Source organism: Alexandromys fortis, unplaced genomic scaffold (genome assembly GCF_014885135.2).
Source record: "Alexandromys fortis isolate MF-2015 unplaced genomic scaffold, M_Fortis_MF-2015_v1.1 scaffold_193, whole genome shotgun sequence".
Taxonomy (NCBI): domain Eukaryota; kingdom Metazoa; phylum Chordata; class Mammalia; order Rodentia; family Cricetidae; genus Alexandromys; species Alexandromys fortis.
Window position 1 is genome coordinate 491,411 of NW_026068083.1, and position 14,277 is coordinate 505,687.

Genomic DNA, 14,277 nt, shown 5'->3' on the forward strand with positions numbered 1-14,277 from the left:
ATCTATCTATCTATCTATCTATCTATCTATCTATCTATCTATCTATCTATCTATCCATCTGTTCATATATATGAAATTGCTGAAGAATAAACATTTTAAATTATCATAATTATGATAAAAATATATGTTCATATAAATAATCTTGAATGAATGAAAAATGCATGGCAGTTGTGTTTTGCTTATGATAATAATGTCATCAATATTCTATGTGGCCATGCTCACGTTTGCGTCTCCCTTGGCTGTAGAGTTGCCTCACTGTAGTTACTGGGGCTTCTGGTAGCAAATCTTCTGGTGCAATAATTTCATTTGGCATTTTAGAAGAAACTGCAAAAAACAATTGTTCAGTATACTAAACAGAAAATCCTATTATGAGCTAGCTAGAATTCAAATGTAAACGAAAGTTGTTGGAGGTTTCTATCCCACCCAATCCCGCAATAAACTCACAGAAACTATATTATTTAAACCACTGTTTGGCCAATCACTTAAGTGTATTGCTATTTAGCTCTTGAATCTTAAATTATCTTAAATTAACCAATTTTTATTATTTTATATTTTACCATGAGGCTTGTGGCCTACCAGCAAGATTCCAGTGCATATGTCTCCTGCAGCGGCTACATGGCTTCTCCCTGACTCTGCCCACTCTCTCTTTAAATCTCTTTCAGCTTGGCTTTACTTTGTTAAGCCATTGTGGAAAGCAACTTCTTTATTAACCAATGGCAATAAAACATACTCACAGCATACATCACCTCCCACATCAAAAGAAGATGGCAACAACCTTTTCTCTCACTTTTAGATGTAAATAACCTAGATGTTGGGCTTCCCAGAGTCTTTCAGTCTACATTTAGAGAAGTTGATATTAAGTGCAGTCAGGTAGCTATTGGTCTCTTAGCCACAAGATAAGGGATACTATTATACCTGTCCACCCAAGTCTCAGAAAGCATCTCAGAAGAGATACTATTATACCTGTCCACCCAAGGCACAGAAAGCATCTCAGAAGGGAGGAAGAAAGTCTTGTAAGGCTAGGAGACTAGAAGGCTGGCTGTGGAAAACTGACTTTTAAACATGACACCCCGGGGTGGTTGTCATGTTTATGACATATGAAATGTCAACAAAATTGAGCAGAAACAGCAGTCCCACAATGGCCACCCCAGCTGACATGCCAGAGTGGATGGAAGATATTTCCAAGGCTTCACCTCTAGAAAAAAAGCTGCAAGCCATTAATAGCTAAGAGAGAATCACGTTTGTGTGTGTGTGTGTGTGTTTGTATTGTTTGTGTGTAAATACATGTATGTGTTTGTGTGTGTATGTATTTGTGTATGTGCATGTACTTACATATTTAAAGAGGAAGTGGTCATGAATTTGGAGAAGGGGAAAACACAGGAGGAGTTGCAGAAGAGAGAAGGAGGAACGGAAATGGTGTAAATACAGTATTTATATACAAAAAAATCTCAAAACATTTTAATCAGACAGGATAAAATACCAGCAAATAAGTTTTTATTATTTGTTAATATAAGAAAATAAAATAACAAAAATTTATAAAACAAGGAATTAAATATGAGAAATAAAGAAAAAAAGGAATTTAAAATACTTTTAACAAAATTGCAGAGGAAAGTATTCCCAATCTAAAGAAAGAGATACCTATCAAGGAAAGGAGGTAGAAAGAACGGAAAATAGAGCCAGAAAGGAAATTCCCCACAGCACAGAACAATCAAAAGAGTAACTGCTCAGAACAAAGATATGATACTGAAAGCTTCAAGGGGGAAAAGACCAAGTCACACATAAAAGAAGGGACATTAGAATAACATTTGGGTTTTCAAAGGATACTCTGCAAGCCAGAAAAGCTGGAAAGATGTTCTATAAGCTCTGAAAGAACATAGATACCAGCTCAAACTACTATACCCAGAAAAATATCAGTCACATTGATGGAGAAAGAAAAACATTCATAATAAAAAATAAATTCCAACATTTTCTGTCCACTGGCCCAATTCTATAGAAGGCAGTGAAGGAAAATGTCACAGTCAAGAGCTACACTCAGAAGGAAACAAGGAATAAATAATCAAAAGAGGGGGAAGACCCACACCACCATAACAAAATTGGGCCAATATCCTTTATTAATATAGTGCAAAAATTCTCAACAAAATGTATGTCAGTTAAATTTAAAAACACATAAAAATGATGATCAACCATGAATAAATTGGCTTTATCCTTGAGAAGCAGGGATAGTTCAACATATATATGTCAATAAATGTGATCTACCAGAGAAACAAACTGAAAAAAAAATCTCATTAGTTGTAGAAAGGGTCTTTAACAAAATGCAACGTTTCTGGGCGGTGGTGGCCCATGCCTTTCACCCCAGCACTCAGGAGGCAGAGGCAGGTGGATCTCTGTGAGTTCAAGGCCAGCGTGGTCTACAAGAGCTAGTTCCAGGACAGGCACCAAAGCTACAGAAAAACCCTGTCTCGAAAAAAAAAATAAACAAAAGAAGAAGAAGAAGAAAAAGAAGAAGAAGAAGAAGAAGAAGAAGAAGAAGAAGAAGAAGAAGAAGAAGAAGAAGAAGAAATAAAAAATAAGAAAAACAATAAAAAAATCAAAACTCAACATCTCATGATAAAAAGTTTGGAGATAAGGAACATAGCTCAACATAATAAAGTCAATTTATAGTAAGCACACAGTCAACATCATCCTAAATGGAGAAAAGATCAAGAATCTGTATGGAATTATAAGAGATTCCGAAAATACAAAAAGAGAAAAAAGGAAACAGGTAAATTCCATCACTTATAATAATATAGATGGCATCATGCCAGCAAATTTTAACAAAAAGACCACACATATATATATATATTCTCTCTCTCTCTCTCTCTCTCTCTCTCTCTCTCTCTCTCTCTCACACACACACACACACACACACACACACACACACACAACCAAACATTATAGTAGAGACAGAACAGAGGTCACAGAGAACGTGTGTGTGGAAAATAAACAACGGTTAATTGCGTGTGGTTAAATACATCAGTTTTAATGACTATTAAAATGAAATGTTGAGTAAAAACACATCCAGTCTGATTCCATTCACTTCAGATTAAAGACAGGGAAGCTAAAAAAATATTTGTGCAATAAAATACGTAAAATAAAGTAAGAAACACATAGTAATAACAGTAAGCAGAGTCTCAAGAACACATTGAAGACTATCAGACATTGCTAAGAGCAACCAAAGAATACAAAAATAAAAATGTGTCTCATAAATAGTAATATTTAAAATTTATAAGAGATTAATATTTGTCATGTTGATTAACAGATTGATTGAAATAAATATCAAACTTTGTAGGCCGTTTTACAATAAATAAATAAATGTTGAATCTAAAAATATGTGTGGGATTATAAGAGAACATAGACAGACAAAAACAATATTAAATGAAGGATGAGGTTTGAGGATTCACAACTTCCATTTCAAAATCCACCCTCAACCACACAATGAACATAAGATGGGATTGGAAGAAATACAGACATGTGTACCAACAGAACAGAATCAAGCACACAGAAGATAAGATTCCTTTTTTAAAACCACAGTGTCAATACAATTCAGTGAGAAAGAACACATCCTTAATAAACTAATCAAGTTCTAGAAAATTAGGCAAACATGTTAATCTTTTCTCTATTTATTGATTGATTGATACAAATCTGTTTCTGCTACCCCCACCTTTCCCTCCTCCCCATCCCCATCTGCTCCTAAACTAAGCATGTTCCATCACCTCACTGAGACAGGACCAAGGCCTCTCTGGACGCCTTCCTAGGTTGAACAAGGTATCTACAAAGTCAGTTCATACATTAGGGTTGGAATATGACCCCACTGCCAGTGGCTCCACAGACTGTCACCTACATCCACCAACCCCACATCTGAAAAAGGGCTGATCTCCAAAATATACAAAGAATTCAAGAAACTAGACATTGAAGTACCAAATCATCCAATTAAAAAAATAGGGTATAGACCTGAATAGAGAATTCTCAACAGAAGAATCTCTAATGGCTGAAAGACACTTAAGGAAATGCTCAACCTTTTTAGCCACCAGAGAAAGGCAAATCAAAACAACTCTGAGATTCCACCTTCCACCGTTCAGAATGGCTAAGATCAAAAACACTGATGGCTGGAGAGGATGTGAAGCCAGGGAAACACTCCTCCATTGCTGGTGGGGGTGCAAACGTGTACAGTCACTTTAGAAACCATTATGGTGGTTTCTTAGCAAATTAGGAATCAGTCTACCTCAAGACTCAGCAATACCGCTTTGGGGCATATACCCAAAGAGGTTAATTTTCGTCAGCCCTTCAGCAAGACTAGTTTTGCCTCATGCCCTGTGGATCTCTGAGAACACAGTCCTTTCTTGGGTTTTGGAACACAGAAGAGTGCACCTGTGACTATCTTGTGCATTTTCACAACTGCAGCTTATTAGGGGTTAATGGAGGTCTGTGTAACAGCTAGAATGTTCACACTCGAAAGCTGGTGTCACTCGGAGCAGATATACACCAGCTGTCGAGTTAGTTGCTTTCCGCCCATTATTAAAAACTCCATTCCTCCTGATGTATGATCTCCAAAGACATCCTTTATCACCAGATCCGTGGTTAAGTATGGTTCTATTGAGCCTTACTTCTTTCAAAAGAGTTAAAACATTTTTTTTATTTGAAAACTTAGTTCTGGGACAAATTGATTTTCATATATTAAAGAAAGAGTTGGACCCCATACCTTATTATCTGCTCTTGCAGAGAAGCAGAGCTCAGCTCCCAGCGGTGACAACATGCAGCTCACAACTGCCTGCAACCCGAGCACCAGGAGATCTGCCACAGGAATACCCATACATGTACCCATGCATTACACACACACACACACACACACACACACACACACACACACACCAGGAGATCTGCCACTATCTTCCAGCAACCACAGAAATACCCATACATGTACCCATACATTCCATACACATGCAACACACACAAACACACATATACAAATGCGTGTGTTTATATTTGTAATATAAAAAGAAATAGAAAGGATAACACAATTAGATAAAAGACCAAGGGTTTGGATGACACTATTCCAAAAATCATACAATGACCAGCAAATGTTGGAAGGAAGCCTCACATACAGAAGAAAGGAAAGATACAATATGAGCTATAGCACAGAGAGGAGACCATCCTACCAGACATGGGGAGGGAAATGGGAGCTGTCACTTTGTAGCCATGAAGATATATAGGAAATAGATATGGAAATAGATATCCTGACAGTCATACAGCACTGTGAGTGTACTTAATGGCCCCAAATTTGAGTTAGTTCAATTCCACTCTTACTTAAAGTAACGACTTACACAGAGTCCTCACCACGAGCTCTCCCTGTCTGAGTACCCCACTGCCATGGGGCGGATGCAGAGGTACTTCCTCTGAGAAGCACAGCAGGGATGCTTCCCACCCTAAACCTCAACCATTACACTTTATTTGAAAAGGTCAGGCCAAGGCTACGCAATATAAGTGGGGTGTTAAAGATAGGAATACAGACCTGGTCAGTCGTCCTCATCAGCTTAGACCACAAAACCCAATACGGACAGACCCGCCATATACGGACTGCCCATGCATGCTTCAGCACTGCCAGGGCGAACATTTCCTTTTCATACATAAGGAATAGCTCTAGCTTTATTTTTATGTGTATTTATTTTATGTGTATGCCAAATTCTCAAAGAACCTAGCAAAATCCCAGTTTTTCAATACCAGAAATCGTCATCTCTTCTGATATGTCCAGATGGATTTCTGATACACCAAAAGCTTATGTTGCTAACTCTGCTCACGGTTCAGGCAAAGCTGTCACTTCCTTCCGCAGAAGTCTTAGTGGAAACGGAGTCTGAGTGATGGAGTGAGATTACATCCAATTGATCCTTACATAAGCTCCAGTGAACATACGCATCATCTGGTAATGTCTTACATTGATATTTAAAAGGTTCTTACTGCTGGGGAGACCCAAGCCTTCACACCTCAGGATATACAACAGAAACTCTTTTTACCTTCAACTTGTTCTGCTTCTGTGTGAGAAAGGATGTGTTCTGATGCTTCAGCCTTAACGACAAAAATTATAGTGGATAATTACAAACAAATAATGCACACCAAAGCTCTATTTAATTTTTCTTTTATCAGGAAGCTAGCATTTCACTCTAATCTGCATTCTCATTTAAGCAACATTTTATTTTTCATGACTTCCCGAATTTATTAAATAAAAGGTCGTAAACAATATGAAGATCTTAGCTACACCTGGGATCACCAAGACTACTGAAATAGGCAGACAGTCAAACCACCATTACAAAATTACATTTTAGCTAACAATCTATAGACAAAGTCTAACAGCTCACAGATTTTTCCCCATAGGCCAGCTTTAGTAGCATGCCATGATAGAATAAACTGTGGAGATATGTCACGTGTACATGGATTGTTTCATCCCATGATAGAATAACTGTGGAGATATGTCACATGTACATGGACTGTTTCATCCCATGATAGAATAACTGTGGAGATATGTCACATGTACACGGATTGTTTAGCCTTTCTTTTCCTCCACATTTTTGGCCCTAAAAAATGCCAAACTAAATACTTTTCTAAGTAAAGTGGCTCTTACAGTTTCCCAGGTTTTTAAGTGTATATAAAGTTACAGTGATTATGAATTCATAGTCAAAATTTTTATACTATAAAAATCATTGTTGATGAATCTCGAATAAAAACTGAAAATTTCCCTCATCCCATGAATTAAACGTTTTAATTCATCATTAAATCAAATTTTCTGCCAGTACCAGCTAGCATGTCTTATCCATCAACATTTTTCTTAGATTTCCCAAATATTATTTCCAACATACTAAATACAAGCCAGCTGTTATTAAAAAACAAACTTGTTATTTTCTGGAAATAAGAAAGTATTGATAAGGTTTAATCAGCAACTATTCAAAACACTAAATACACCATTTTCAGGTTATACTGTACCACACCTTCTCCATTTCTTCAGCGAGATTAGGAAAGGACACCAAGGACCACATCTCTGTTTCCTCCGGCTCGGTCGAGTCTAATTCTAGGTGGTCTTCAATAAAAGGCAATGCTGTAAATGACTTAAAGATCTCTGGTGGGAATGCTGGCACGCCTGGGACACCATCGTGACCCGCTAAAGGGCCTACAACAGGAGCGCCAGGCTGTGTCTTCTCCAAGCTTTAGAGGTACAAAATGTCTAGCGTTAGATGAGGTAGGAAACACTGGGTTTGCAACTGAAGAGACATTTGATTGACAAGGATATCAGGTAAGCAATTATAACGCAACAAGTGATCAAAGGTGATTCGGATGCAAAACTGACGGCCCACGAGTTGAAGATGGTAATGCATCTTGAGAGATGTGAAGTGGAGACACGAGACATGCATTTAAAATACTGCGGTAGTCATTCATTATGATAAGAGGGCATAGAGCAAGCACCACTGGCTAGGCAAATTGAACGCATGAGAGTCTGGAGGCTGCTGTTTAGTCATATTTACATGAAAAAAAAAACAGCCTCAGAATTTCATTTCAGAATGGAATAGTAACCTCTCCAGAGAAGTTTTGACAATAAAAGTTTTTGGTTTTGCTTTTTTAAAGAAACAAACAAACAAACAAATAAGCAAACAAAACAAGCCAACTCCAAGTTCAGAGTAAGTTTCCTTTGAGGTAAGGTTTGCAGTGTAAACTGAGGCACAGGCTTTGACAGTGTCCATGTCGCACAGGCACAGCATTTCTATAGCTCATTTAGTGCTGGAAGGACAAATCACTTCCTGGCTGACACCTGTGTTATTCCCCCATGTTGGGACATTGCAACATCTTCACACCGAGTTACCAAGTGATGCTTGCCATCATGGGCACACCATGGACAAAAGCTCCTACTACATGAGCCAACCAGGCAAAACAGAAAACTTCCCTACTTTTTTATTCTCAAGATCCTTCTTAGGAAAAAGAAAAAAATAAAAATAAAAAAATAATAAAAAAGATCCTTCTTAGGATAACTTGCTTAAATCTGTTTTCACACTTTCAAGACACACTCTAGCCATGACCCTCCTCTTTAGGGTAAAAACAAAATTCTCACAGGTGTTTTTGTATACACTGAATTTTAAATTATCAACTCAAATATAGAAGAGCAAATTTGATATTATCTATTGTGATACAAGATGTATAATACAATCTTATGTAAGAAAAATCTAAACTTCAAAGTGTATAATATATTACAACCTAAGGTATTCTAAAAATGAAATTTATAGAAAATATAAATATTGAAAATATAAAACTCAATATTTAGAGTTGTCCACGTGTGTGTGTGTGCACATATACACACATGTGGGTATGCGTGTGGAGGCCAGAGGATAACTGTGGTTGACATACTCATAACTGATTCCTACCTCATTTGAAACAGGGTCTTTGTGGGCCCAGAGCTCACCAATTAAGCAATTAAGCTAGGCTGGCTAGAAAGAGAGACAAAAGGCCAGTTTCTTTTGCCTCTCCAGTGCTAAGATTCCAGATGTATACCACCATGCCCTGATTCTGTCTATGTCGCTTCTGAGGACCAAATTCAGGTTTTCCCACTTGCAAGATAAGCACGTTACTAACTGAATATTTCCTTACTTCTAGTACAAACATTAATAGTTTAAAAATTACAAATGTCATTGGTCAAAATCTTCAGAGTAATGTGTTCTACAACAATTAATTATTCAACTAAAGAGAAGCTCAGAAGGTTTAGTAGTCTACATTATTATACGACTGCAAAAGCCATAGTTTAAAGATACTTGGATTAATTTTCCTGGAGAAAATATGGGTGGTGGATCACTAAAAAAAAGCCTGTGTGTGATAGTTCACACAGGAAGTGTTGACTGTGTACCTAGCTCCACCATTTTAATGATAGACATCATTAAAAATAGAACTTGAGCTATAAGAAAATTATATAAGACAAATCCAAACTATTCTAATAGTGGGAAAATTACTCTTTAGTGTAAATGATCAACAGGGTTTCTCTTCAGTGGTTTCTCTTCACCACTTTAAAGCTTGGCCAAGACACGGTCTTCTGTGAATGCCTACAATATTGGACTTGACTGCTTTTCCCATGCACCTTTCCCAGCTCAAGAGTTCTAGAAGTACCTATTTTTTTTTCTATGAACGTATAAATTACTATGTGACAAGCTCCTTCCCCTCCTATACTTTCTATTGTTCATCAGCGGCCCCTAGTAGAAACATATACCGTTGAGATCTATGAGAGCCTAGGGTACTCCATGTGTTTGGCTACTACTTTGTATAAAGTCCTCGATGAAGCTTATTATATAAAGATGTGGTATAGGACTCATTTGGTTATTACTGTTTTTGAACACAGAAGTTTTATGCCACTCTGAAGATGGGAAATGACCCATGTGAAGTCTTATACCAGACAAGTGAGTTGCTATGGCCTGCATCTCAGTGACTGTGTTGTAGATAGTTTCAAAAGCTCCACAAAGGACCAATTACTTGGTCAAAGTGGAACCAAAAATTACATAACCACAGATATACGGGACAGAATAACCTGGGAATAACAAAATGGCCATGGAGGTAGAAAGGTTTCTTGACAACATTGGAGCAGAAGATTTGATAGAGATGTATTCACAAATTAATTGTCAATTCCCAAGTTACAGGCTGTTATATAATGTAAAGACCCTTCACTAGGTTGAACTCCAGAGTGACCAGGGTTTGGGTGTGCAGGGAAATCACTATGTTAGGAATAAAGAGTTTTATTTGTCTTTTCCCCTTGCTTCAACCACACTGCAAAGTGAGTACAACATATTATTTACTTAAAACATAGACATCATTCTTGCATTAAGATAGCTCTGCTAAATAAACCACTCAATAAAATGGGGTGTCTGCATTATATATCTATGGAGCATTAACAGATGTGTTTGTCAGGCATGCATATTTCTGAGTCTGGGGAATGGTTGGAGAGTATGTCAAGGGAGACAACAAATGTTTCTATTCCAGATAGGGAGCAGACACCCAGAGCAGCTCTCTGTGACTCGTTAAGGATATGGGATCTAGTCTATGTAGCTCCCATGATACTGGATTTCCACCTTCACCTACCGCATCTGGTGAACCTGCTAACTGATATCTTCTCTTCTATTGGCCAATACTTAGAAACCAGTTTGTTCAAAGCCAGGTGATGGGGAGAATTATGATAATGAGACCCAAGCACAATGGCAAGACACAGCAGAGGCAGTTAGTTCTTCATCTCTGGGTGGCATGGCTGACTCTCTTACTTCCCCTTTCATGACTCGGAAGAGATGACTCCTCAGGAATTCTAGGTGGGATCATGTGTGTGCTGCTCCACCTTCATGCGAATTTTTATAACGAGGCCATTGCCCTGACCAGAAAGTTCTTCCATATATGTGGTTGACTGGGTATTCCCTATTATCTTCCAATTCCCCTATCATTTGGTAATGATATGTGAAGAGGGGTTCCGTTGTTGGAACATTTTCAGGGATGAACCCAACTGTGCCAGTTTATGTACACATCTCCATAGAATGGTGTCTTCCTTGAGGATATTTTTACCTCCACTGGTTCTTATATTACTAGATTTCTTCTAGAAAACCTCTCTTATGTCTAAGTCACTAGTTATAGACCAAGGCCAATGCAAAGGGCAACAGTTAATTGAATGAATTAGAAAGTCTCCTCTGGAGTCCATAATGGGAATATAAACTTTCACTTGCAGAATTGTAACCAAATAAAATCACTTTGGTTTATAGTTAGATCTAAATCATCCTTCCCCGTGACACATGTCTGGACCGTTGGTGCCCAGATGGTGGATGGTTTGGGATATGAGGTCTGACTGAAGGCAGGGGGTCACTGAAGCTGAGTTTACAGGCCCAGCCAACATGACAGTTCCTGCTGTGACACAGTGTGCTCTGGCGGGCTCTTCCTCCTCTAGGTTGCTTCTTGAGTTTGGTAATAGCGATGAGAATAGTAAGATAGGGATTTAAAAAAATTGTTTTCACTGTCTTTTCTGTTCTATTCTAAAGTCATTGTGTGCAATTGTGTTGTTTTGTTTTCCAGACCCTCTCCTGTTTGTATGTAGACATAAGAAAAGGGGTCTATCTGCCTTTGCTACATATGAATGTCATAACTAGAGAATGATTGGTATTTGGAAGTGTCAAAAATATGTGTTGAGCAAGTGATAAATGAATGAAATAAACTTAGCAGCTAATAATTTATGGAAGAAAACCAGCATAGATGAACACTTTTTCACTTTTGTCATCTTGTGATTTATAATAGGCCTCTGTAGTATTGGGGAGAAAAACTTTCCATGAAAATATTCTGAATAATGAAGGTTGGATGTATAACACTTAAAAATGAAACACCAAGAAATAGTTTACATTTTCATGCTTTGAAGGTTAAGTTTCAATGTGAAACACTTTATAAAATCTAACAATGCATATGTGTGAGGCAATAAATTATTAAAATCTATTGTCTGATTAAATATTTATCACTAGCTCATTGCCTAAGCCAAAATAAACTGCTAATCATGTCACATGCAGAAGAATGTTCTTTATTGTAAGCAATGCCATATGTCTGCGGAGGTGGGGTCTCTTTTCGCTCCCATCCACTCTCGGAAGGTCGGGGGGCTTCCAAAGTATTTCACAAATTCTATTTGGATCTAAGGAGCAACCCAAAATGAAGGCTGGTGAATCATACTGTGTGCCATGTGCTTAACAGTTTGAATTTTAAACATATTTAGCAATACTTAAAATACATCTGTTAATAGGCAATTCTATAAGGTATACCAAGCCAAAATTTCATAGTTCTCAGTATTGCCTTTAGCCTATACTCCAAACAATACAAATCTCTGGGTTTCTCCTTGAGCACCTTATGCAGAGTCTAAACAGGCTCATGTAGGTCTCACGATCTATCCATATGGGGACATCTTTTATCATATTGCCCTTTAAAGGCCAACCCCATTGCTTCTGAAATTAAATGCTGTATAATTCTCGACCTAGTCAAAGGTGGTGCATGGTCTTTAGTGTGCTACACCACATTCAGCTTCTTTTGCGTGGGTCACATCTAACCTGTTCTACTGCTCAGACAGTGAGGGCAACAGTTATTGTCTGTCACCCTTCTGCATCCCTTACACTCCAGCCGAGATTTTGCACAGCATTTGAGTTCCTACAACAACAATAAACTGAATGGAAATGAATAAAGTAATCTTCTGGGTGCAATGGGCTCTTCCCTGGTAATATGCTTCATATTACCTGCCAGTCCAGTGATCTCCCGTTTCATTCACTAGTCTCAATGGTGAGTCTCAAATCTGACTCACTGATAAATGTGAATGGGGTGTAATATCTCCTGAGGAATTATTTAAAGGTGTACAGCAGGTGATAAGATTTGCTTTTAAAACTTATTTATTTATTTATTTATTTATTTATTTATTTGAGGCAGGATCTCACTCTGTAGCACTGATGGCTTGGAAATCCTTCTATTGACCAGCCTACCCTTGACCTCACAAGGTCTTCTGGCTTCTCCTTTCTGAGAGCTGGGATTAAAGGCATGCACCATTAAGGCCAGCCTGAGACTGCTTTCTTAATGCCTCCATTGAGATTGCTATAAGATGTGGTTTTAAAGTCCATGGCTCTGTTTTCTGAGATGTGGTTTACCAACGTAGTTTACTGGGTTTGTCAACAGCAATATTAAAACAAGTTGAATCAATGCTCATCACTTCCTTCTCAGACAGTACAGAACTTCCAAAGCCTACTCGCCATCGCGTTATTTTAGAGAAGCCATAGGACTATGCCGTACTCCTGATTGCCCCAGCCTGAGTATGACAGCTTCCTGCTTGGCTTCTCTTTCCACACAGTTCTTGAGATGGTTAAGCTTCCACCGGGAGTCTAATTATTAGTACTTTTTCTTATGATCTCACTATGTTTAGGATGCTGACTACGCATTTTAAAATCTAAACAGACAAATTAGAAGTCCTTCCCATAATAAGGTAGCAAAAGGAAAGGGAAAGTAATGTCTAGTGTTTGCTGAAATAGAAAAAGGCACACACTTTGAAGATATATAAAAAAATACAAACATTAAAAATGGGGCCCAATGCCTGCTAATTGGCTTGGGCCTATGACCCAGGAAATCTAAAGATGGTAAGAAAGCATAGAAGCACACACTTCCAAGCATTCTCTTCTATTTTCTGCAAGGTGATCAAAGTAAAAACTTTATGTACAAGGCTTTGTATAATTAAGGAATAAATAAATAAACACTGGCAATTTATTTGTACTCAGTAAAAACCTAACTCCCCCAACAGAATGTGCTGTGTGGTAAGTACCCTTGCCTAAGGAACACTGTCCCCGACTGAGCAGGTTTGGTAGTAATCACAGCATGTTAACCAAAGAGACTCAAGGGGGAAAGTTGTATGGTTTCCTTGGGTGACTCGAGCAGGCACCAAAACGTGAATGGCTGGGACAACGAAAGACAGAGTTGGGTTGAATTGTTCATAGATCTAGGTCTATAACTAAATAGGTTATAGTTACTAAATAGGTTACTAGGTTGATAACTAAATTCAAAGTAAGAGTCAGTTCATTGTTCTAGAAATCCAATCATGCTTTAAACCAGGTCCTTAATATAAAGTTATCCTAAAATTTTGAGTTTTTGGTTGCTCCTAACCTCCATTTTTTGACATCTAAAATTTCAAACATCTTGTATGTGAAGTTAGTTGTCCAAAGTAATGGCACAGAGCAAGGGATGGTATAAAGACTTGGTTTGCTATTTTAATGCTTACATATATAAACTGATGAAATTGTGAAAAGACAGAACAAACAAGAAATGTTTTACCTTTCATCAACTCACCTTTTGCTTTTCTCAGGTGGCACCTGGAATAAACACAAAATTAAATTTATGTGTAAAAATATGTATAGGCAATATTTACAATGAATTGCTTAGAAAAAATACTTCAAATAATTTTCCTGTCCCTCCCTGTCATTGACACAGAACAAAGTAGCCTTGGCTAGCCTGGAGCTTACTACGCAACCCAGGCTGGCCTTGAATTCATAGAGATCTGCCTGCCTTGGCCTCCCGAATTATGAGATTAAAGGCACTCATCACAAGGCATCAAAACAGTTTTCTAATATGACGATCATAGAAGGCATATGCTACAAAGGCTGAGAAATTATATTTTGGTATTAGAAGAGATTATGGAAAAACTATCCCTGAAACTTACATTTCTTAATTAAGAGCCAATAG

General features: G+C 37.8%; 1 protein-coding gene across 1 annotated transcript in view; it reads right to left on the minus strand.

Moving 5' to 3' along the window:
- The window catches only part of Ccdc7 (coiled-coil domain containing 7), a 196,054-nt gene that overhangs the window by 107,198 nt on the left and 74,579 nt on the right, over positions 1 to 14,277 (minus strand). The window contains exons 18-21 of the mRNA XM_050122079.1: positions 13,885 to 13,907; positions 7,017 to 7,230; positions 6,048 to 6,099; positions 223 to 324 (exon numbers count right to left, since the gene is read on the minus strand). Of these exons, the coding sequence (XP_049978036.1) occupies positions 223 to 324; positions 6,048 to 6,099; positions 7,017 to 7,230; positions 13,885 to 13,907 (391 nt within the window). The remainder of the gene's footprint in view (positions 1 to 222; positions 325 to 6,047; positions 6,100 to 7,016; positions 7,231 to 13,884; positions 13,908 to 14,277) is intronic.